The 25637-nt window shown below is 37.0% G+C and overlaps 3 protein-coding genes across 3 annotated transcripts in view; 1 reads left to right on the top strand and 2 right to left on the bottom strand.

The window, feature by feature from the left end:
* The window catches only part of LOC144447579 (CMP-N-acetylneuraminate-poly-alpha-2,8-sialyltransferase-like), a 6463-nt gene extending 5375 nt beyond the window's left edge, over positions 1–1088 (bottom strand). The window contains exon 1 of the mRNA XM_078137653.1: positions 879–1088. Coding sequence (XP_077993779.1) covers positions 879–1018 — 140 coding nt within the window. The 5' untranslated portion in view covers positions 1019–1088. The remainder of the gene's footprint in view (positions 1–878) is intronic.
* A 1873-nt stretch (positions 1089–2961) lies between these two features.
* LOC144447420 (cyclic GMP-AMP synthase-like receptor 3) lies at positions 2962–7534 on the top strand. The gene is made up of 2 exons (XM_078137441.1): positions 2962–3077; positions 4991–7534. Exon 2 carries the CDS (start codon positions 5038–5040, stop codon positions 5755–5757), a length of 720 nt encoding a protein of 239 aa, XP_077993567.1. The 5' UTR covers positions 2962–3077; positions 4991–5037; the 3' UTR covers positions 5758–7534.
* Positions 7535–16112: 8578 nt separating this feature from the next.
* Positions 16113–19396, bottom strand: LOC144447112 (carbohydrate sulfotransferase 11-like). The gene is made up of 3 exons (XM_078137018.1): positions 19291–19396; positions 17310–17503; positions 16113–16928 (listed from the first exon to the last, which is right to left on the bottom strand). Exons 1-3 carry the CDS (start codon positions 19394–19396, stop codon positions 16113–16115), a joined length of 1116 nt encoding a protein of 371 aa, XP_077993144.1.
* Positions 19397–25637: the final 6241 nt, after the last annotated feature.

Here is a 25637-nt window from a genome sequence, read left to right as displayed (position 1 = left end):
ATGGCATCGCATTTTCCAAATTTCCCTCGGCTGTTTGCAATGTTATATGGTTAACCGATATGTAGGAATGTGAATGAGTCATTTTATACGAAGACGATATCAACAAACGTTGTGGTAATATCAGTAACGGTCATCTACAAGCCATCAACACGTCAGTGTGGTCCCACAGTTCACGCGATAGCGTCGTCATATCATATCATATTTTCACACAAAATCTTTGATAAAGTTGTCAACAGATGTTGGAAACACTGAACTGGAATGTCTATACATTGAAATTGAATCCACAATTTAGTGTTGACACGCCTCGCTATATTAAAAATATGTGCGCCTAGTTCATTGCCATGACTTGACTTTGGTGTGACACACACATTATACTTAATTAATGTAAAAACTGACTGAAAAGTTCATGTAGATCTGGCCTTTCAAAAAAACTCAAATTACTGCTATCTTTTAAAGTTTCGTGAAATTGTGTGACTCAGAAATTCATAACTCGACGTTTCCTTCAGGGTAATATGATACCATCGCCGATGACGAAGCGTTGACAATAATAACTGCGTTGCGTGTCATATCGCTGGTGTCATATACAAACACTGATACTACGACTAGCACTGACCCGAACGTTGGTTTTATTGAGGACAAGATCGACCCCCCCCCCCTTTTTTTCGTTTAGTACCAACGATACATAAGAACACACTAATTTGAGCTTCAAAAGTGTGGACGGTCGTTTACGTAATACTGCTTCTGCTCTCAGATGGTCTTGGAATGGTACGTGTACGCATTCTTTTCTTATCGGTCGGACAATGCACTGAGACTATACAGTAATACCGGTGTAAACAACATTGCCACCAAAACCATCAAATATATGAAAAAAAACTCACCTTTTTCTTTCGCTATAGTGGTGATTGAAATATTGTATACGATATACAGAGATACTACCATACCATAGAACTAACAAACAAACTGGGAGTAGCGCAACGAAATACAAAACTCCCTTTCTTGCAATTGAAATAGGAGCCATGTTGAAACGTATACATGTACATCGCAGAGTATGACATCACAGTGGAGGCCGAGTAGGGACGACACACTGCTTGCTATGACGGCGAAAGTTTAAGTACGTGTTGTGACGTGCGAACCAGTGTTGGTCAGTATTAAAGAGACACAACCCAAAAGTTTACGACATTTCTAGATCATATATAGCTGATTTATGACGAAATATACTGCCAATATAATACTTGTCGACGTGTTTTATTCATTTTACGTGCTCTAAGTAGAAGTAGAACGACTTAAAAGTTTTATGTAAATGACCAGGTGTGGTGATGTAACCTTTTCGACCGCGTTAACATAATGACGTCACCAAGCACATACACACAATCTTATAGTATATTACAGTTATTGAAAAGATTGTTAGAAGTCAATGATGATTATTTACGACAGTTTGTAAGTAAAGTGAGTTACACAGTATTAAACTTATGATGGATTCAAAAAGGAAAAGTTAAAATGTAAAGTGCTGAAGAGCGGGTCAATCTGTTTACAAAGAAAAGTCGAAAATAAAGTTTGTAAAGTTCAATTCAATAACTTATGGTTTACCAACACAGCTTAATTTCCATTGGGAAACATCTATAATGTGAATTGTTAGGCATATCCCCAGCTGGCGGCTATGTTTTTGCGAACAAATGTATTGATCATCTTTAAAATGATAAGCTTACTTTGTTTGATACAGTTCAATCAACAAGAAAATAAAACCAAAATTACGACATAAATATAAAACTTCTTTGTCCGGTATTATTTACTGAGCTATTTAAAATACAAACTTTTACTTGTTTTTAGTGATATTTGATTTAATTCGTAACAAGGCAGTTGACAATTCAACGACTGGCCATGATATGTATATGGCCATAAGCATAATAAAATATATATCCCGATGAAAATGTCCATTCTCTAAATCGATTTCGCACACCATACTTGCTTTTTAAACGCGGGTTATTTTCCACTTTATTCTTAAAACTAGCTTGATCACAATTCTTTCTTTCTTTGTTTATTTATTTTCAGTTTTGTGCACATATGACTTGAACTACAATTGTATTATATTCTGAATGTAAGCATGAAATACTCGTTGTATCGACACTACATGCATTCTTTGAAGAGTATTATAGAGGGCGCCCTATCTAGGATAGGATAGGCGGACATGCGTAACTATGAAAACAGATCTTTACCAACTAAAAATATCATATTCAAAGATGTACAACACAAGTCAGAACGACTATTGTGTTTGTTTAACTTCAATTTTGCAGTATGGATATGAAATGACGGTTTTGTGTTTTTCCATCTTTTATCTCGTGATTTTATATTAAATTGCGAACTTACATTCCTCTTCATATCTTGCTTGCCTTAACCTGCTCCCCTCTTTTTTGCATTGCTTTTTAAATAATACTTTTCTTCCAGGTTTGGTTTATTTCATTTCTAACTTGTCTGTCATAGCATCCCCCGCTCAGAGTTTCTGTGATTACAGCGTTCAGACAGTGTAAGGATTTTGCACTTTATGTACGCGGGAGGGGGGTGTAGAGGGGCTTTAAACATACATATCCATATATAGTGCAAAAGTAGATGATACTGGCAAACAGATCCCCATCTCACTACAATAATTTAAATCACCGACGTTTGCAGGATTCTAGATAATATAGTGGTGATCATGTTATGATATTAGAGGTTCCGCAAAATAATACATACACATTTAAAAACTGGTATGTCAGACACTGGTGAGGCAACTTGTGAGCTAATATTCTATTCCCGGATTATCATAATACAAAATAATGACGTTATTAAGTAGTTTTGAATATTCCAATATTCGTAAATATTCGTTAATACCGGATAACGTTATTTATTTTGTATTATGATCATCTTGGAATACAATATTAGCTCACAGATGACTATGTATCCATACACGCGAACACATGACATACGTGGTAATCATGCGTCGTAGTCGTCGAGGTCACGTGATAAGAACGTCACAGTTAGATGTAGTTTGAGCTAGCTATCTCTGAGCTATCTCTAGCTGTCGAGGACTCATATGGTCTCAGGTACGTATTCGCTGTTTGGCTCGCCATTTGGCAATAACTTTGTAAAACGGTATATTTATCATCAATGGCAGCGTTCTACTCTATCCTAACCCCCGCCCCCTCGGGGGGGGGGGGGGCGGTACCACTGGTCGTGTCTGGTAGGGGTGTGCGGCCAATGCTGTCAACCCAAACCCCATTTTAGACCCATTTTGACCAAAAACCAATTAAATAGATAGTAGTAACTGACGTCATGTGAATACCGGCTATACCCCATTTTAGACCATTCATATTTTTAGAAGACCCCTTTGTAGATTTTACAAATTCGAAAATTGTGTAAAGTGGACCCCATTTTAGACTACTTCTAAAAATACAGTACCCATTTCAAACCAAAGGCTGAAAAACTCCACCCCATTGCGGCACATATACGTATACCCAATAAGCGGGAGTACCCCCCCCCCCCCGGGCCTAAACCCTGGATTTGCCGCTAACATATTTTAGAAAGTCATGCAAGAATAAGTGCGTCACACAACTAAGATAAATAGTCTGACTGTTTCCACTTTCATTTTAACATTTCCAGGAAGTCAGGGGAATTCTCCGTAGTGGCGTTACACACTTTCATGTCAGGGAGCGTTCAGTAATTTCGGGGGTGGGGGTAGGGGTAGGGACAGGGTCACTTTTTACAACTAGGTCCACAGGGAAAGGCCATATTTTAGAAAATGGGATTGGGGGAGGATCGCATTTACTTTAACTCATTGTATTGTCTTTAACGTCACATAATTTTGTGATTTTGGCATTCTGTCACTGCCACCTTTTCTACATCCCATTGCTGCCACATTAGGGTTAGGGTTAGGTTCCCTAATATCATACCATGAGCATACGTGTCACTCATATCGCTGCTGACAACTATGCAGTGCATTGAAACTAATTGTCAGTTGTGCGCATGCCTGGAAGAGAGGAGTGGGTTTCACAGGAGTAAAATGGGAACATTTGGGTATAAAGGTATTAGGGATAAATGGATTGGAGATGTAAACCTTGGTCCTGACACATCGTCGTAAACCAAAGCCTCTTTTACGGCACCGTCCAAGTTGTGCCGCCAATAGTTACTAGTATTTCGTTATTTCGCAGTGTCGTGGAAGAAATAACAGCTCTATTTTGCGAGTATGTCCTGACAATGTCTCGAGTGTGCTCATCTAGTCTTTTCGAGTTCTGACTCAGGTAATCCAATTAGATCCAATCATTATAAATGCAGTACCATCCAATAAATTCCCTGTAGTGGTAATAGTAGAATTAACCATTCTTTTTAGAACTGGTGGCAGCGGTGGGATCAAGTCCTTACAACTGATTCTTTGACTCGTGACCTTTCCATGTCAACATTACCCATGTTTTTTTAAAAAATATATGAACGGGGATGGGGGTAATGTTTTAGCATAAGAGGAATCGGGGGACGGTCACATTTTATGCAACAGACTGGGCCAGATTTCCCCTGCCTCTCCTCTGTGTAATTACTGATGCTCCCTTGCTGTCATTTTTGCTATACTCGAAATATGTAGATGTGGGTCACAGTTGCAGACTATAAGTATACATTTGTAAATGGACTTGCTGACAAACTCGGTCAACTATTAACAGGGATCTGATCATTACCATGGACAATATATTTATATATTGCCCCATAACTCTTGAATTTTACTAAACTAGAGACTCAGTTCTCTACTCTATACTCAATAAACTATGCTCGAGTTTTAATCCTAAATTGACATTTGACCTTGACCACCATCTTCAAGTTCAAACAGTCAAACTGGGTCTTTATGGTCATACATTATCCAAGGAGAGGTATTATTTCGGTCATGAGTATACTAGTACAGAAAAATACTGCACCAAGAGTTATATCCTGTTCAGAAATATATGATATATCTTTTTTGTCCTTTATTTTTCAGAATTTGTGACATCAGTAACTTAGGTGAGAAATCAAAGGAATAACGCCATGGCATACGCTTTGGCCGTAGCATCAAAACCAAAATCAGCAACAAGTATTGGACGTGGTCAAGCAGTCTCAGGTCATAGCAAAAGTGGCAGTTTGCTGGGTTCCTTGAGAAATTTCTCTTCTCATAAAGTTAATATCTCTCAATCACAACAAGTAAGGGCAAAGAATGTCGTCCGGGAAAAGCTGGAAAACCTTCTGAGCAACTTAAAAGAAAACAGCAAAGGCGTATGCAGCTTTGACTACCAGGGAAGCGTCTATGAGGGCTTAAAAGTTGGCGCAGCCGACGAATTCGACATATCTGTGGCGTTAAATGGCAAGAAAGATATAGAACCGGTGAATGTTGTCCCTGGATATGCACTAATGAAACCTATAAAGAAAGACGACTTCAGGTTTAAAAAGTATGTGACGACCGATGGTTACTTTTCTGGCGTGCAGTTTCGTGAGAAGCACTTCTTTAGTGTGGTACATAAATGGGCCAATTCAATGAAAGATGACCGTACGAATGTGAAAATCTCTGCTCATGGTCCTGCAGTGCAAGTTGACTTGGCGCCTCCGATTGGAAGTGGCTTACCAAGAAAGATATCAGTTGACTTAGTACCAACATTTCGAATCAGTGATGGCCAACACTACGTTGCAAAACCATACAAGCCATACGCAGAAGTTCCTCAGAAATTGCCCTGCGATACCCAGTTACTGGAGACAGTCGTTCTCGAGAAATGAACGGGACATCTTGAAAACGATAGATAGAGATGGCGGATGTCGCAAACAATGTACAAAAATACTTAAAGTGATACGGAACGAGGATGCTACTCTGCGATCTTTGACATCGTATCACCTGAAGACAGAATTATTACATCGCTGTGACGTCATCAAAGACTGGCATAGCAACAAAATGGATCAGAGATTCCTCGACATGCTAGGAGGATTGGAAACACACGTTCGGGAGAGAAATTTGCCTCATTATTTCATACCGGAGTTGAATTTGTTGGATGGCTATAAAGAGTCTACACTAGATAACATTGCTGGACGACTAAATCGTTTGCAACACAGTGAAGTTGAACGAAATAAGGTTCTTAATCGTTAACATAATATTATATGATAAAAATATATAATAATCTTTATTTCAATACCTTAGGCCACCGGCATTTAAGTATTACATAACTGAGAAAAATTGTTTACATATCGAGGGCTTAACTTAAAAAGAAAAATACTATATTAACATTACCGTTTTAATATTAAATGCAACTACTTCTTCCCATATCAACATTTGACCTTTAAACAAGGTCCGGAGGTTGAGGGTTACCGGCCATATTAATGAATCGTTAACATCAAAACAATTGAAACAGTGCACGTTTACATTTTATATGATTACTGTACTGAACGATTTCAGATTTAATTTCTTTTTTAATTTAAGTGACATTAGTGTGTTAACAGTTGCCTTTTGATATTCACAAATATGACCACAGTGGACACTAGACAAATATGCGGTAGTGGTAACTACAAAGTTTTAAGACTTTTTTTCCCAAATATTTTGCATTTAACGCAAGATTGAATTTGTATCCCCAGATTCGACACCCACTCTAATTTAGGTACTTTTAGAGGCCCGTTAGGTATTTTTTCTTAATTCTTAGTCAGATATCAGTTTTATTGTATTGTTGTATGCAACTGTTAGTAGGGGTTCAAAGCCATCTCGCATTGTAAGCGAGTCTTGTAGAGATTTGAAAGAGCAATAAAAATGCAATTTAAATTTTGTTCATCTGACAATGGAATCATGAGATATGAGAAAATGAAATCGTCAAATTTTCACACATTTTCCCTGTGAAATTATCATAGATTACAAAGGCAATATTTATTTAAATATAATTCCAAAAACTAACTTTAAAAATGAAATCATCATGAAAAATTCCCTAAAGGGTCAGAAATTTGCTATATTTTGCATAAATGACATATATGATTCTACGTTCTAATTGTACAATGGACTAAGGCAAGCATGGCTGCATGCAATTGCATTACAAGGGGTGATTTTTGGTTTTTCATCAGGATTTTGAATCCCAATTTTACAACTGTTATAGTAGAATGAACCGTTTACTGTGATACTGTACTTACCCACTATACCTGGTTAACTCGTTCCAGTGGTGTAGGGAAATGATTTCAAACAACTTCATGATATTTTTTATACAATTTTACAGCCAATTTAAAATCTTAAGATTATTTGAAATTCATTGTTGAAGACATAAGCCACTTCTTAGATTCTCTTACCTTGCGAAACATATGTAACACAGTAACGACGACTGTCGTCGGTGACTTTAAAACCGAATGAAATCAATGTTATGTGTTACAAAAGTTAGGGTTTTTCACCGAATTTCACTTTATACTTATAAATAAACGATCTATTATTTCCAAGTGCAAATTTCAAGCTGTGATATTGATATCGGTACTTCTGTCACTTGAATTTGTGTACTTGTTAGTATGATAGTATAGTGACACAATATTTCATTTAATTCGTAACTGTCAAGGCAGTTCACAATACATGTTACAATTGTAAACCTGGTCAAGGAATGGTACGAATGGTGATAATATTAATTATATTAACATAATACTTTACTTGTCGTGGAACATCTATTGGGCTTATTACGCGAAGCCATAGAGGGCGATAAAACTGTGTATACTAGCACTGTAACGTACGAGTGCGGTAGGTGCACAGAATGATCGGGTACAAACGTCAAGGTTTTACCACTAGATGTGAATACAGCGTACAATTTCTAAAAAGTAGTAATATCACTGACGTTTCCAATAAGTAATATTCTATAATGCACAGATCTCTCAAGTTTCAATTGATTTCGGTGGTCAACATTTCGTCTCTTTCGCGGACATTCCTCGTGAATTACCTCGTGCAGCTGAACTTGATTAACATCGATTGCGAGTACATTGAGTACATTTGTATATGGTAAAGAGCGCCACCAACAGTTGGAATGTGCACGTGATTGAAAAGTTTTAAGTTCATTTATTTTCTAAAAGCGCCTTTTCTATTTTGATGCATTGAACGTGTTTTTTGACATATAATAGTGAAGTAGTAAACTTGAATGTTACTTTCCTGTACTTAGCAAAGTATTCATATTCGTATGAAAAGTATTCATATTCGTAAGGAAACACGTATGACGTCAGTAGACTTCAAACGTAGTACAATCGTAAGTATTAATTCGTGTATTGTATGATGGAAGTCACTGGAAGATAATCTAAACCATTTCGCTCAGTTTACTGTATTCCTTGACCAATATCGCATTATTGCACTAAACATGGTGTGAATCCCTGCACCAGAGGTATAGCCACGAACGTATGCACGCATCATGGCACAGGGTGCTCAGGCTCATTTAGTTCTGTTTACAAATATAAACAAAACAAAATAAACATACAAGTAAACAAACAAACAAAAAACAACAACAAGTAAACAAACAAAATAAACTGACAAATGAGTAGATACATACATGAGTAAACGACAACAAACCAACGAACAACCAAACACTGCCCCCCCCCCCGAAATGGTCACACATATGTGACCATGGGGGGGGGGGGCAGTGTTTGGTTGTTCGTTGGTTTGTTGTCGTTTACTCATGTATGTATCTACTCATTTGTCAGGTTATTTTGTTTGTTTGCTTACTTGTTTATTTGTTTGTTTGTTTTGTTTATATTTGTAAACAGAACTAAATGAGCCTGAGCACCCTGTGTGCATGGTGGCTTTATAAAGCTGGCTAAGAAGGACACTTGGGGCGTACTAACATATACATATATATGTTTTAGCCATGCATTGTTGTATACACTGAACAGTTAGAGGGTGAATAAATTGGCATGTATATATATTCTATTTGTACGGCGTTATGAGGTGTTGAAGTTTGATATGTATTCGTCGTTACGACTCGTCATATTTTCCCATATGATATGTACTGATAACAAAATTTATCTGGAAAGTAGGTTTCGAGTCCGATCTCGAAGTCTGTCTCTATCGTCCTCGTAAATTACATTTGTAAATCGGGGGCGTAAATATAAAATGGGACAGGTTCAAACTCCGCCCGGGTCCTGTTATGTTTTTCTACGCATGTCACGTGTACATATCCAAACACAGTCAACTCACCACAGCTCGTCCAAGATGTCGGGAGTAACCATACGAACCATCGGTATGATTCGTTACAGAGATCTACCATTCTGTCACAAGTTAACGTCTAAACTATCCACCCAATTAGACCATAAGCATCCAATTGGTAGGGATTACAGAATGGTATTAGAACACTTTGGTGTGGACACTCAGACTGTTCAATATTATGGACGGAGAGATGATGCAATCGTTAGTTATTTTGAGAGTAGTGGATGGAATGGGACTCTTGATGATGTTGTTAATGCACTGACATCATCACACAGAGATGATTGTGTGGACACAGTTAAGACTTTCCTGGTGCAGTATTTAGACAGTGCAGGTTGGTGGCCTTTTTTGAATTTCATATTTTTTTCCCTTTCGAGCGTTCTTTACACTGACGCGATTCTTGCCCTGTTCAGTACGTCATCATTTGGTCACGTGTCGTGACGTAGCTTGTAGGATATCGATTTTGTAGTTCGACACGGCTTCTATACTATTTACTTGTATCGAAACTACAGAGCATTTGTCTCGTAGCGGCTGTTTCGTTAATGCAGCTAGCGATATCGTACATTTCTCTCTAAGATTTCTTTACCCACGCCTCATTTTATTCAATCATACGACAGAGCTCAGGGCGAAACAGTTAAAAACGATTATGCGAACAAGGATGGACGAGAAGTCACGCGGCTTAGTTTCATAACATCACATGGTATTGAAACACGGCTTACATCATGTTAAATTACATTGTATTATAGCAACCCCTGCACAACAACTGCGCTACGCTAAATATTTAGACGATTTTATTGTTATTTGTTTTTAGATGACTCCGTAGCTATGTAATGTTCAGGTGGTTTTACTGTTCACATTTTTGGTAAAATTTACTCAGGTGTTCAGATTTCAATGTTGAGTATCTATTAAAATGTCATATTGGTAACTTACGAGTATAAGTCATGTGTACATGTGGAATAAAGTAGGTTTATTTACAGTCCCGTCATAGAGGAAATGCCTACTTTATACAAAAATCACTAAAAAATCAAAGGAGGGAAACCGCCGTCCGAACTACGACACCATGCATGATTTATAATCTCTTCCTTTAGGGAAGGCTCCATGGTATACTACACACGTATATGTTGAGCTGACCAGCTTCTTACCCTTTCAGTTTGTTTGACCCACAGGGGAACGTATTATTGCTTAGATTGCCATTTTCCTAAGGAAAATATTGTACGAACCTGGCCACTGCTGCTACAAATGTATCGATCTCCATACTAGTGTGATTTCCTCACAGGTAGGAAATTATATTTAGTCTGTAGACAAGGAAAACAACAATCTAAGAAATACTACACGCCCCTATGATGTGAATCCGTATTATTATTTACATATATATTCCATTTACAGACGGAAATGATATCAATATTCTTGACATATTACAGAAGAATGAAGCAGTGATTTTGTCACAAGGACCAGCCGGTACGTCTTAGAATAACTATTATTTGTTTCCAAATTGAAAGTGTATAGCTGTCACTTTTTGTGAGAAGGAGTTAAAGACAAGCAAATACCACGATTGCAATTACTTTTAATATATCTGTTTCATTTCATAGCATCTTATATTCAAAGATATTGTGTTTTCCTCTTTCAACTGTTTTGAGTCATCAATGTACTCAGGGAGCATGTGTTCTATTTACAGGTGAAACTGGTCATGGTAGATTTGTTCTGCCTTCTATAATCTGTCATTTTATAGCGGACATTATCAGGAACATTGCTACCTTTTTTGAAAACATAGAAACAACCATTGCTTTCCTATGCATGTTATTGCCGATTTATGTCCGGGCCTTTCTTCTGAGTACAGTAGACTTTGCACTCGCTGTCAAAGGACACCTCTACACGATGTGGACCACGTACTTCTTCAAAATGATAGATGAGGGGATCAAGTCGTTCATTCGGACAACGTTGACAGCTGTAGAACGAGTCATGCTGATGTTGTTAGTTTTCAATGACATTGTATTATGTATTCCAAATATGGAAACACAACACGAGTTCAGTCTGGTAGAACACGTGATGGTGGTTCTACCTGTGTACACTGCATGGTTTATACAGCCTAAGTTATGGAGATTATATGGTCTGAATAAAAGGAAGTCAGCCTGGAAACTCATGCAATCCATGGTAAGTTGCTAGCCTGCTAGGTGTATACCATGTCAAGTTCAGAGGGTGAACTATTAAACTACTACTGGGCATATATACATGTAGTTCTGTCACGCGGTGGCATTCTTCGCGTGCGAGTGCCAAACTGGGTTTCTCCTACTACAAGATTCATTTGAAAACATGTGGTTATAATATTAAGTTACCTATTAAAACGGACATCCTTTTGTTTTGGCGCAGTTGGCCGTCACTTCCGTTATAATTTGATCACCACAGTGCCATCTAGTGGTGAACAGTAATAATCGTCAGTAGTTCAAGTTTGGCCTGACAAAGGTAACAGTCTCAACTCCGGCCACATCATCCCCTGGCAACTTAATGGGTAAAGTTACGGGTAAGGGGTTCATCACACACCAGTTATGGAAACACAAAGTATTGTATACCATATAATACTTTCCAGAAACACAATTTCTTATAAAACCGTGGGCTCAATCAGAGTAAACAAGGGTGAGGGTGAGGGGGCGGTCGGCGTTACCCCAGGCAAAAGTCAAGAAGTTGAAATGTGGACATGAAAAAAAGTAACTTGGTTGTGTCAGTGAACTTATTCTTATTATTTCAAGTTTCTGCCATATGAACCTGTTTACTGAAAATGTACTTTCATTTCTTTATTGTGTCCACACAGCCATGCCTTGATAATGGTACAAGCCAAAACACTGAGACAGAAATTGAAAAGTTGGAGAAGGAAGAACAGCACGAAATGGGTGAAATGCGGAATTCTTTGTTATTGGTGATAGCCGTACAACTCCTAGCTTCCGCTGGTGTTATGTTCTTCAGTTGCACTACGTACTCAGGTTGCGTGGAGGCGTTGTCATGGCTACAGCATTGTATCATAGCAACACATATTGTAGATCTCTTACATAATGTTACGATATTTATTCTTCACTACATAACTTTAAAACCGGAAGGACGTTTCTTTTACCGCACCGATGACCTCATGAAAGAAATAGAAGCCATAAAGAAACAGTCATGATGCTATGCCCAAGACAAGATGAACCCTGGGTAATCGAAAAATAACTCTCTACTTCCTGAATGCCACACTCATTAACATATCGACTTTGATGAAATACGTGTACAGCAAGGTGTACACGCCAAAATATTATTCTTTCTCTGGTTATTTCGGTACCACAGACCATTTATACATGTTATAGTATTTCGAAGGAATCCAAAGTTTTATTTTTATGTTAATATTATTTTATTCAAACAAGTTTTCAATTTTGTTGACATTTTTTGTTGATGTACAGCATCTTTATGTACGTCTAATCAAGATTTTTTAAAGGAAAAAATATGATTGAAAGAAAATTTATTTTGAAGTTCGTAGATTGTTTATTGATATTATGTTTCTTTGAAAAAAATTTAATTTCTTTTTTTTTTTGCGGCGGTAGGGGTGGGGGTGTCACCCGATTTCTATAGGAAGGCAAGGGTTGTGTGGGGTACATCCTTATGTGTGGGGTACTTCCGGTAGGTCTAACACGACGCTGTGCTCGCTCGCGTGCATATTTGAATCAAATTGAATACATATATGCCGGCACGCCAACTGACAGATCTTCTTTCATTCTACTATTTGTCTTATTCCGCCTCAGTCAAAGGAAAATGGTTGAAGTCAGGAAATGGTGAACTTTTTTCAATCGGGCCAACAAAAATAGGATGACCCCCATCACATTTTAAAACACAAAGACACCCCCCCCCCACATTAATCACATGCTGAATATAATTGTGACTCGGATAACAGACTGTTTGTTCCACATATGTGTAATGATAGAAGCCAGCACCATTATTATATTAGCAACAACAAATAAAAAAATTTTTGATTGATTTTCATATGTAAATACTGTTAATACTTACATTAAAGTGGCACAAGCCAGGTTTTATCATTTGTTTACTCAATGATACTCAAAATGTTTAAAATCTTACTAGTCAAAAGGCGTAATAAGACATTTTTAGTAATGCTCGCACTTTTCAGTTTCTCTGATTTATAAAGGAACAAAAAGTTACAATTAAATCTGCTCGAAGACAGTTTTCTGTTCAAGTTTGAAGAATCGTCCATTTTAAGTTTACTTTGAGATACCCAACCGTTATCATTCATATGAACGTTTGCGAAATGTTGGGAGTTATATGCCTTCGACGAAGATTTGTTCTAAAAGAGTTGTATTGAGACGTTTTAGGCCATAGTAAAGGTATAAACATCACTGAACTGAAGGGGTAGTAAGAGGTTAAAGTTCCTTGATGACGTGTGAATTTTTTCTACTGTTTATGGCTTACGAACACTTTAACATTTTGCACTGTTATTGTTTGAAATGGAAACAAAGTTAATTTAGAGAAAACAAATATAATTGTGTTTAAAAGTGGAGGTATATTTATACCTTAGCCAAAATAGAAAAACGCATTTTTTTGGTAGACAAGTATAAACGTTTCGTATGTAAGTTATAATACTAGTATGGCTAATTTTGGAATGTTATTTTCATGTAAGGGAGGTTTGGAAACACTCTCGCTCTACGATCAAACAACGAACATAGCATAAAACTCAGACATCGTCAATTATAAACGCCATACTTAAAACTTGTTGACTCCATGATGATGGTGAAACCAGTTTTAACATATACTGCTGAAACTTGGAAGAAATACAAAATACATGAGCATTGAGAGGGTACAGCTAAAATTTTGCCGAAAACTTATTGGTGTCACAGCAAACGTCACTAGTAATGCGGTGTTGGGCGAACTCGAGGAGACTGCCTCTTTTTATAGATTGTGATAAACGTTGTATAAAGTATTGATTAATGACAAAATGTTTTACAACTTGGATGAACAAGGTAAAATAACTTAGGCAAGCCATGTTCGTAGCATTTTACAAAGGCATAGTTTTAGCTGTGCAGGGATGGCTCAAGAGATTGGCAACCAAAAATAGTTTCTATCATTATTTATGTCTAGAGTCATTGAAGTAGCATAATAGGAATGGCATACAAATGTACGAGAGGGCAACACTTTAACAGTTCACAAACTTTAAGTCACTCTTACAACCACAGAAATTTCAGCTTTGGCACGAATCAGATTTTCATGTGACAGTCATCTGACATGTGTAAACGGAAGACAGTTGAATATAGAAAGAAATGAGAGCCTAATAAGGACATGGGCATTTTGTAATGAATGACGAGTTCCATTTCATTTTGACATGCTTCTTCTCTGAAGCCATTCGAAGACCGCAATATGAAATCGTTGGCCTTGCCAAATTTATTTCCAAAACCGCAAGACAGGGGAGAATAACAGTGTATTTTAAATCTTGGGTTTATAAGGGTTTTGAAATATATTGTCACGGTTGCGTACAAATTCAAACTAATTAATAAAATTATGTGACCTTTGAACCTAATCGTTTTTTAGACGAGTGATCCAGTTTATGTAACAAACTTTGATAACGTACATAGTTCATCGACAATTTGCTTTAGTAAACTTACTGGTTTACGTCAAATTCCAAAGGCATGTTTGTTCATGTTTGTACATGTCTTGCCACCGTATAAGTTTAGACAAGGGGACTGAGTCCCTTTGTGCCAAAGACAATCACTCCGAGATCTGTAGAGAAGAGAAAATGTTTTCGAACCTGTTGGCGACAGCAACAGACCACATGATTACTCCAGGTCCCCGGAGACATGGATCAACCGTTGAGGGCACTCTTCTCATCCCTTTCCACAGGAGAGGGATGATGCGGACACTCGACTCTCGGCGATGCGTTTTACTTAAGTTTAGTCTAAGGAGACACGGAAACACTTCATACATAATATTTGTAGCAAACGTACTGTGTTGAAATAGAGTGTATTTTTTATTCAAATATCACCAATGTACATATTCATTACTACAGTGGCAAAATGTTGATTTTTACCGTTTCAACCCCAATGTCACCGATTGGAAGACAATGTGAACTAATTGAAAGCAATTTGGACATAGTTAGAGTAACTTAGGGTACAACACTCGGATTCATAGGGATATGAAACCATGTTATTAAGTGCATTTTGTATCACAAAGTTATATCAAATCCAACAAATCAAAATCACTTTTTTAGAAAAAATAACGAAATTTGACTATATTATGTGCTATAAGCCTCTCGTCCGAGACAAAGCCATCTCTTTGAAAGGTGGCATATTTTTAAATCAAATCAGTATTTTCTTAGCACCTTCAAATAAATCTCAAATTCATCAAGAACAAATACACTGCGTACGATAAACAAATTCTTGAAAACAAATGAAAATAGCCACGCAGTTCAATTTTCGTGATTATGCTAATTATACTATTCCTTTAAACGATGGTCATGGTCACGTGATGAACCGACTCCCAGCATGCCAACTTTAATATGAAAGTTGACGACGCAATTGGTCAAGCAAGGTAAGTGAATAACTGACTATTCTGGGCTGGGTGGTCTCGTAGAAGAGTCCCCAGTGGTGAGAGTCTCAAATAGCGATACTAACTACTAGTAGATGTTGTTGTTGTTGGTTATTGTAATATTGTTAAATGACAGTTCTAGACGTTATTTGTCACGGTGATTAATTAACTGTTCCGACTATGTAAGGTTTGTGTTTGTTGTGAAGTGGTGGACGAAAAGGGTCACGGTTGTGACTTACGTCCGAACGTCAGGCATTCGTAAAACTTAAATACTCCAATTAATTTATCACATGGTTTAAAATCAACACCAAAGTAGCACCAACGTGTGTATAGTCCAGATTATGACACCCCCGTTCATCAAATCCCATTCTAAAAATTCTAAAAAGCTACACTACGGGATCTTGATATCCGGTCTCTTTAAGTAATCTGGAAATTCGTATCCGAAGATTTTAAAGTCCATCTCGTACACTTTGTATAAATTCATCACCTGCTGAGATGAGAGCTGGCTGAAAAATCGTTCAATTCTTGCGGTGCTTGAACTGTTGGTGGCGATCGGGTCAGATTTGGGGTAACTATAATTTGCACCCATCTTTTTCAAAATGTGTTCGGAATCTTCGACCAGTGTTTCTAAATGTCCGACATAGTCGTAATGAATCTCACACGGACAGCACATACGATACATCGGTTTGAAATGAGGATCTAATTTATCGATTTTCTCGTCACTTGAAGCAGCAGCGACAATAAAATCTACAAAATTAGGAAAATCTAATTTGTCCGGTCGTTTTCCTGTCAATTCTTCTATCTTCGTCAAATGTCTCTGGATGAAGTCTTGGTCGGGGTCGTGTTCGATTTTATCGGAGAAGCAAGAAATGACACGGGAGAATGGATGTCGGACGAACATAAAACTGGTGGTGTAAGTATTGATAATTTCGTCTCTTTCTGGTTTTGTTTTATATTGGTTGAGATGTTTATAATGGAGATCGATTTGTCTACGGAAATCCGGTGTTAATTTTCCCTTCAGAGCCATAAATGTTCTCATCCAGTTAGAACTTCCAACTTTAAAGATCTCGCAGAATAACGTTTTATGGTCTGGATCGACGAGAGTTTTGCCAAACGCATGAAAGAAGCACCGCGTCGTTGTGGAGTACGTTGCACAACCATCAGCAAGGAGCTTTCTCCTTTTCTCAAATAATTCTTCTCTTGAAATCTGCAAACAAAAATCGAGATCGACAAATTTAAATTATTGAAAAATATATTGTAGATTGTATTTGATGTGGTTACTACTCGTCACCTATAGGCCTGCATTCCGACCGTTGATGGCGCTCTAATACGCAAGCCTACTAAAACGTACAGTAAAGACTGCCACCAACGTTTCGAATTTGTACTTGGCTTATGGAACATAGCTCAGTTTGTAATATTGTTATTCAGTGGCAAACTAAATCCATGTTTTGCTGACATGTCATTTTCACTTTCTTTCTACCCTCTGTTAAACTTGTCCGTTTTCATAACTCTCAAACGTGACACCTCGCGAAAACATACCAGTAATTTAGTCAGGTCTACCCCTTCCCTTTCCTGTGATTATTCTTACCGGTATTTCACTTTTCTGTGGTGGTGGTGGTGGCGGCGGCGGTTGTTTTGGCTCTTCCTTCACTATTTTTACATCAGTTTGTGGTTTAACGTCAGATACAGTGTCAGGCTGTTTTTTAGGTTCTTCGATTGCCCTTATTTGATTGGCTCCACCAACATCTTGTGTAGATAACGATTTGGTTGTCTTTGATTCGTCTTAGTAGTCAAATAAAGAAGTAAAAGATATACTAAAATTTTCAAAAATGAAACACATGCAAGTTTAAGGTGCCCTAGCTGTAACTGGAACAATTTTTGAAAATGTTTTGGCACATAACTTATACTAGTAATGTCGCACACCAACATTGTATCATTCATGGATGAACGTATATTTGTAGCTGTATACACGATAAATCAAATCAATTTGATTGTGGGGGTCAACCCAACAATAAGCGCCCTCAACGGCGATCACGACTTCAACCTATTTCTGTACTACTTATGGATAATATCGACCACTGGTTAACATGTAAAATATTGGTAAATTATTGGTCAATTACACCAGTACAGTGTTGTCATGGTGACAGATTGAAAAGCAAGCTTTCGCTTTAACTTTTACAAACCTGTTACTACACTACCTACAGATAATATTGACCACTAATTAACAGATGCAATGCCTTTTGTACATACTTGACCATTTTTAGTGAATATATTTTGGTTCTTTGATGAAAAAATATCCCAGTTTCAGCTAGTGGTGGTTTACACCACATTGAATATTGTCCTAGACTGCAGTATGATACACAGTGTCGTTCAGCCACAATAAGTCCTTCGTTAGTTCTCATTCGTTAGTGGTCTGAGGTTACAGACTAGAGTTGTCCCTACACGAATTACAGACGGCGTACCGTCCCTTGATGATATGGTACTGTAGAACTGTATGACATCTTATCGATTCTCTATTATGTCCGAGATAATTGCAAGGACTCATCTTTACATATTGTGACGTCATAGTCAAACGGTGACGTTTAAACAGTTCAAGTTGTATTAATTATGGGAGAAATTGTCCTACTAGTATTATGAAGTATTTGTGGCGATTGGTCAAAACTTGGTCTAGCTGCCAGACTCGTGTCTATTGTCCCTCAGCTTTGTAAGGCGCACGAATTGCGCCCTGAGGGGCGAAGTCGCGAGGGACTTTAGTCGGGACTAGTCCCTCACTTCTCGCGGCTTCGCCTTACAAAGGGACGATAGTCACGAGTCTGGCAGCGAGACTAGTCAAAACCTGGCATACGCATGTCGTATCGCTCCGCCCTAACTGGCCTGAAACGTGTGAGGGCGCCCGCCACACCGTACCTTTCTGATTAGTATACATAGAACGGAAAGAAGATTTTGGGAGAATTACTTTGAAAATGCTGTCTACTCTAATCCTATTTGACTCCTCTCTGTCGGTTCTTGTTGGACACAAAATCTTAATAGTATAAAAATTGTTAATTTGACATAATATTTTGGATCGCCGATTGTCTCGAAACAATCACGGTGTTTTACACCTATAAACTTATCTAAGGTAAAAATATTCCTGTTAGTTCTCTTAACATCTTTAACAATCAAATCAGAAATGTATTTAGTATCAAAAAAGAAATTATGGTCTCAAGGTTAGGCAATACTCTCGCGTCTGTCTTTTTTTCGTGTTTGTCCAACCCATGCAGTCTGGACTGCAGATCCAGGGGAGAAACACAAAAATACCCCCCCCCCCCTACTTCAATGACGACAACAGCAGAGCCAATCATGAACAATCAAATGACATCTGTCCCACATACACACTTGCTCTAAAGTACTAAATAAAAAGAGCAGTAACTGCCATAAATACATGTAGTAGATTGAGTGACAGGTTTGTTGAGGATAAAAAAAATATAAGAAATGAAAAATGGCTTCGTCGCACCACTTTAGACAAAATGTCCGGACCAAAAACACTTCCCGCCTTTTTTGGCCTCGAACTAGTACTTTTATCAACTTACTGTCGTATGGCTCTGGCACAGACTTGTACACAGTCAGCACACTAACGATGGACACGGCACATATCAAGAAATACAGTTTAAGTCTTCTTTGACAAAGTTTCACCATGATTGTGTTACAGAACTTCTACTGTAACAGTAAATGCAAAAACAAAGAAACGGCTGTCAATAACCCAAGACGAACCCTGTAAAACAAACAAACGTAACAACAGAATTAAATTCTTTTATAGAGATGCATACTCCAATAGATAAAAAATGTGAAGGCATTATATGTAATTGCGATTGCTGTTAAATGTATACCAACGACATTTTGAGATGAAGACATTTCTTTCACACATTTCTAGATATAAACAAATCACAAAAGTGCAGGACACTCAATCTCAGTGTACATTACCAGGCTAACAATGTAGGTAGGTTAAAATGATTATCAAAATGACAAACTTTACCTAAAAATGATTGTGTCACAGTCGATAGGTGACGTCACAGACAAGTAAAAAATTTCCTGCTTGGGCATGTGGTTATGTAACGTATTGTATTTTCATGTGATATTCTATGTGAGGACCACAGTGGAAATAAGTTGTTAAAACTTGTTTGTGTAAATCATCCTCGGTAAAGGTATTCAGTGATGTATCTGTTGTATCTTGCATGTAAATGTGATAGCTGTATTGTATATCCTTTTCAGTGTATGGTTTCCGAATATTGTTTTGCCAAATAAAATTAACCAATCAAGCAAGCAAGAGTCGTAGAGAATAATTGAACTGTTTGCGATCAACTGTCTGTTAATGTATTCATAAATATGGACACGTTTATCATCAGTAATCATAAAAACAAAATATATACGACAAATTCAAGTTGAATGAATCCATTTACTTCTGATCACCTGACATACAAGATAAAGTTACCATTATTAACTTCAAGAACATACAAATATAATTATGCAAATAATTACATTGAGTGTGACAGGAAATAAAAATTTAGAATAAGCATGACGAATTCCCAAATTAATAAACCCGAACTGTTTTATTCTGTCTTTTTCTTTCAACAAGTAATTATTACATGGCTCTGAACCAGAACGCTAGATATGTCGCCACATGTTACAGGCCAATCCGAGCTACCGATTACAGTTCATTTCAGAAACTGTTCGGGTTCATTATTGTAACTGTCTGTATTTCTTCGGATTAAGAATCAATTAGCACTGAATGTAGCATCCTGAATTCAGATCACGTGACAACCGTTTTCGTTTCTTAAACCATGGAAGTAGAACCAACTCCCCTAATACCCCTATGCTGAAATACAGTCTACATATGATCACTAATTTGCAGAAATCAACACTTTGACGCCCGCATGTCTGCATCAGACAAAAATGTAACAATAGTCTGTGATCTTGCTGTTTTAATGCGTGTCGAATTTGCAGTCTTTTATTGGTTTATGCGAGTGAACACAACACGGAACGGGTAGTATTTATATTCAAGATAGACAAGTGACGGATAGTGATACTGATAGACAATATTTAGTTTTACAGCTTGTTTTACTATCGAATTTTTAATCAATTGGTTTACAAACGTGACTGCATTAAATTTTCTGTAAAAAATAGTTCATACAGTTTATACTTTACTACTTTATACAAGACAATCATGACGATACGATATTTTCATATGTAGAACAATTTTTCTGTGGTACGCGTACATAACAATACTGAGCAGATTGTCAATCAATTAACCATACTATGGAATGGTAGGAGTTCAACCAAACAATTCATGTTACCTATGCCACGTCAGGAGTTCATTCTGTCTTTCAATGCAGTGTCGGTGTAGTGATTATGTAACGTGAATCGACTACAAAGAAACAAGTATGGGTGCTGTTATTGTAGACCAACTTTACAAATTCAAACAATACCCGTATAGAAATATTTGATGCCATGTACTGGGAACACGGATGGTAGAAGGAAGGTCCTTCTATCGACATTTTAGCAAAAACGTTACAAAGAAAATCGTCATAGAAAAGTTGAGAGGTTGGAAGATTGTTTCATGATTTGTCTCAGATGTTTAGGAACTGAGTAATGACCGAGAAAGGAGGCTATACACACATAACATGTTCCAGCAGTATTTGGGCGTGTCTAGTCGGTAGGACCATTAGCAACATAACTCACACTGTTTACTTGTTGAGATTGTTGACGTTTTCTTGTAATTCTCTGTACATTGAGGTTAAATTCCCAAGAATGAGATTCACATAAGCACATATCGATACTTATAAATCGGCCGTAAACACGACACTCAGGTCGTTCATATATTACGTAACATTTATGTGCTTGACTATGCTCAAGGCGAAACATAAAGGCGACGCGCTGAAAATTCCGGCAAAGGGCAAAAGCCGAATGAAATGAAATCACATGTAATTATATGATCTAAGAACTAACCTGCACTTTCCTAAATGTACTATTTTACTCCTTCCTTCACTCAGTAAAACGTACTCAGCTGAGCCGACAGAACGACATCACTTCACCTACCACTCACAACAGGTGACTCTAAGTGAAAGTAGTTTGCATATCGTCGGGTCGTTATGAAAAACAACTTGATGAGGGCGCTATTCCCAACTCACCTCGTCCGTAGTGCCGTGGTGTCGAAAGTTGTGTAACGATTTTCACTGCATACTGGTATACAGAAATAGGGTTGTACCTAGCTGCAATAATTGTAGCGTTTGATGTGATTTCGAGGTTTTTTCGTCTGTTTTTGTGCGTTTTTTCGTTCCGTCAAAATCGGCAAATGTAGCAAGGCATGCAGAATTTTGAAACGGGCAGTACGTTGACCCATCGGTCTCGTCTATTTGTGTTTGCGTTAGAGGAATTGTAGCGTTTGATTCGGGTTAAACTTCGGAACGAGAAAAGGCACAAAAACAGACGAAAAAACCCTCAAAATCACATCAAACGCTACAATTATTGCAGCTAGGTTGTACCTTCACTATCCCGTAGACCATCCAGTCTATGATTATCCTCTGAATTCTGTGGAATCAGTTCCAATATTTCGCTCGGATACGGTACAATCTTTTAAACGGAAAACGTTAAAGCAATATTACCGGGTGTGATTTTTGTGCAACGAAAACTATGTAATATTATTTTAGGGACGTAATTTACATTATTGTTGTAATTTTGTTTACATTGTAATATTTTGTTTTTCACTTTTAACCACGTAAGTTGTTATTTTTTGTCAACTTATCCATTGTTTCTTCCTTTTTGAATATTGAAAAGAGCACTAGGGTCGCAGTGTAGTGCGCCTTTGTAAGAAATTATATTATTATTCATTTTCAGTGGAACGACAATACTTTGGCCAGTAAGTTTGAAAATTCTCATTCTTAATATATCATTTATTGTGCAATGCAAGCACAATATCAAAGACCATCCACTATGACAATATACATGTACTCCGTCGTATTACCAGATCTGGTATCCGAACACAGACAAGTAAGTTCCGAGCCAACTCAGTGGAACTTTTTTTTTCCAAAAATATTTTGTTAGGTACAATAAACTTATTTTTGCTCGGTAATACCATACACCGCGAACAGTATCGAATCACATGTGGATAAATGTACCGTTGTAGCTTTATGCACGATAAATCAAATTAACATATTTTTGGACCTGCACCCAACAATCAGCTCGCCCTCAGCGGCAATAACTATTTCAACCTGTAATTCTATACTGCTTATGGATAATATAAACCAATACGTTTCCAGTTCACATCTAGTAGTCAGATATGGACGTCCGGACGCATATACTACGTGAAACGGTTGGCACGAAGACTCGCATTTTTTTACCGCCACGATGTAACATTTAAGTGTAATATTCATTGACCATAGTTTTGAAAAATTAAACTGTTATCCGTGATAATGTTGAATTTTCTTCAACGTGACAAGTTTTACAGTTAAATCATCTATATAGTGCCATTTCATTAGTCTGGAAGATCATGTAAAGTACGTCGTGACGGGACGCCCTCACGTATCGGCCAATCCTTTCACCTTTCAACCCTTTTAGGAGCAAAACGAATACGGGCTGAGCGACACGACGCATATCTTACGGTCAAGTTTACAATAGTCTCCCGTACATATACTACTGGGCAAATGAACTGTACTTTCAAAAATTCAAAAGGAAACCTTGCCTAAACTTTCTTCTGAGAAGAAAACAAAAAAGTTCAGAGATAGACAGAATAAAATTGTGTAGATACTGTGACTAAAACCGACTTGATTATTACATCAATTATGAACATTCCTAGTGACGTCACTTTTACCATTTCTTAATCATGTGATGTAATAATTACAATTTGAGTTCAATATTCTTTTTATAAATTTGTACCAAACTTTCAGTTCAACGACACTTCTTCTTCAGTAAACTACTGATCATAAGGGCGTGACATTTGTATACGAAATAAATACATAATGTGTGTATACAATGGGATCTTGGCAATATACAACAGGGGAAAGCAGGCATGTGATTGATTGATCGAACGAACGAACGAACGATCACTCAATCAATCGATCGATCGATCGATCGATCGATCGATATATATATATATATATATATATATATATATATATATATATATATATATATATATATATATATATATATATATATAACTCGGTGAGTATCAATCTGCTAAGACAGTGCTCTATACCGCAGTGGCAGAGCGCAATAGTTTATAGTTTATAATATATATATATATATATATATATATATATATATATATATATATATATATATATATATATATATATATATGTTCAGGGTAGAAGAAAATCAAGTAGGGTTTTTCGTCTCTACAAGCCTGTTTCTTTTTATTAGGCCTAATGCGCTCCCGCCGATTTCCAAAGTTTAAGTGTTTACTGAGTGTTTTCATGATCGTAAAATTGGTGGTTCCAGCATTGACCGTGAGTTTGTTTGCCCGACACCAATCAAAAACCTTTTTGAAAGTTGGAATTTATCAAAGTGAGATAAATACAGTTGCCTTCCATTACTGTTAATATTTGCAAACGCCGAAACTCTGGAATTTGTAATATCGTTCATATATACATTAAAAAAATATAAAGGGATCAAAAATAGATTCTTGTGGGAAGCCATAATGGATTTACTTGCACGGGAAACTTATATATATGAATCTGTGGATGATGGTTTCCATATTACCGTATGTTAATATTTCATGAGAAGGTCGACATCCTTTGTAAATAGCAACCATATCAGATAACACTGTGTGTTGGTTCATAACTTTTGAATACACCGTATCCAAATGCCTAAGATAATATGTTTGAAATATATTCCTCAACACATAATTTGTGGCAATTGATAAATTTGATTGGTGATGACATCATCATTAAACCTGATATTTGGTATATAACAGGTACCGCTCCTATTTACATCACTGACATGCTCACACCTAGGGCTACTACTCATAATTTAAGGGGGGGGGAATAACATATTGGAAATTCCAAGAGTTCATACCACCAAATACGGCTTGCACTCTTTTTCGTATCAGGCACCAGCAATTTGGAATAAACTGAGTAATGATTTAAGGATGGCTGATAATGATCTAGCGTCTTTCAAACGTAAAATAAAGCAAGGCAATGTCTCTCAACCCATGTTTTACTTGTAATTTAGTGTTGTTGGACGACTTAATACGCAATGTGATTTCCATCATTTTATATATCAGCTCTAGGTTTTAATGTTGAATGTGTCTTTTGAGTCTTTGTTGTTGGTTTGTTTTGTTTGGTATATAAGTTATTATTGTGATGTGTATGTTATCTTCATGACGGCTTTACTGTAGTTTTTTTATTTATATTTTACATCTCGGATGTATTAGCACGTTTGTGCTACTTTTTAAACCGAGTATAAATAAAATAATAAAATTAAATTTAAAAAAAATTGACAACGAACGTTTTAGTATTGATATCATTAAGAAAATACAATGGCAAGATGACTTGATTAAAAATCATATCAAGGATAACGTTCTAGTCAATGTATTCAGGCACTTTGTCTTTAATAGTGTGCTTGTAACTGTGTGTCTTCTTTTGTATGTTCGTCATGTTTTTCTTTCCTATTTAGAAGTGAACAACCAGAAATTTGAATATGAAGTCTCAGGTGTTTCGAGGAGTTATAAAAAATGCAAGTCCAATTACCGTCATATGTCAACAGCATATTGTTGGAAACAAAATAGCTTATATATATAGTTATGCTTGTCTAGTTACTACTTCTTATATATCATACATACATACATACATACATACATACATACATACACACACACACACACACACACACACACACACACACACACACACACATACATACATACATACATACATATGAA

Source organism: Glandiceps talaboti, chromosome 16 (assembly GCF_964340395.1).
Source record: "Glandiceps talaboti chromosome 16, keGlaTala1.1, whole genome shotgun sequence".
NCBI classification, from domain to species: Eukaryota; Metazoa; Hemichordata; class Enteropneusta; family Spengelidae; genus Glandiceps; species Glandiceps talaboti.
This window is presented reverse-complemented; position numbering and strand designations above follow the sequence as displayed.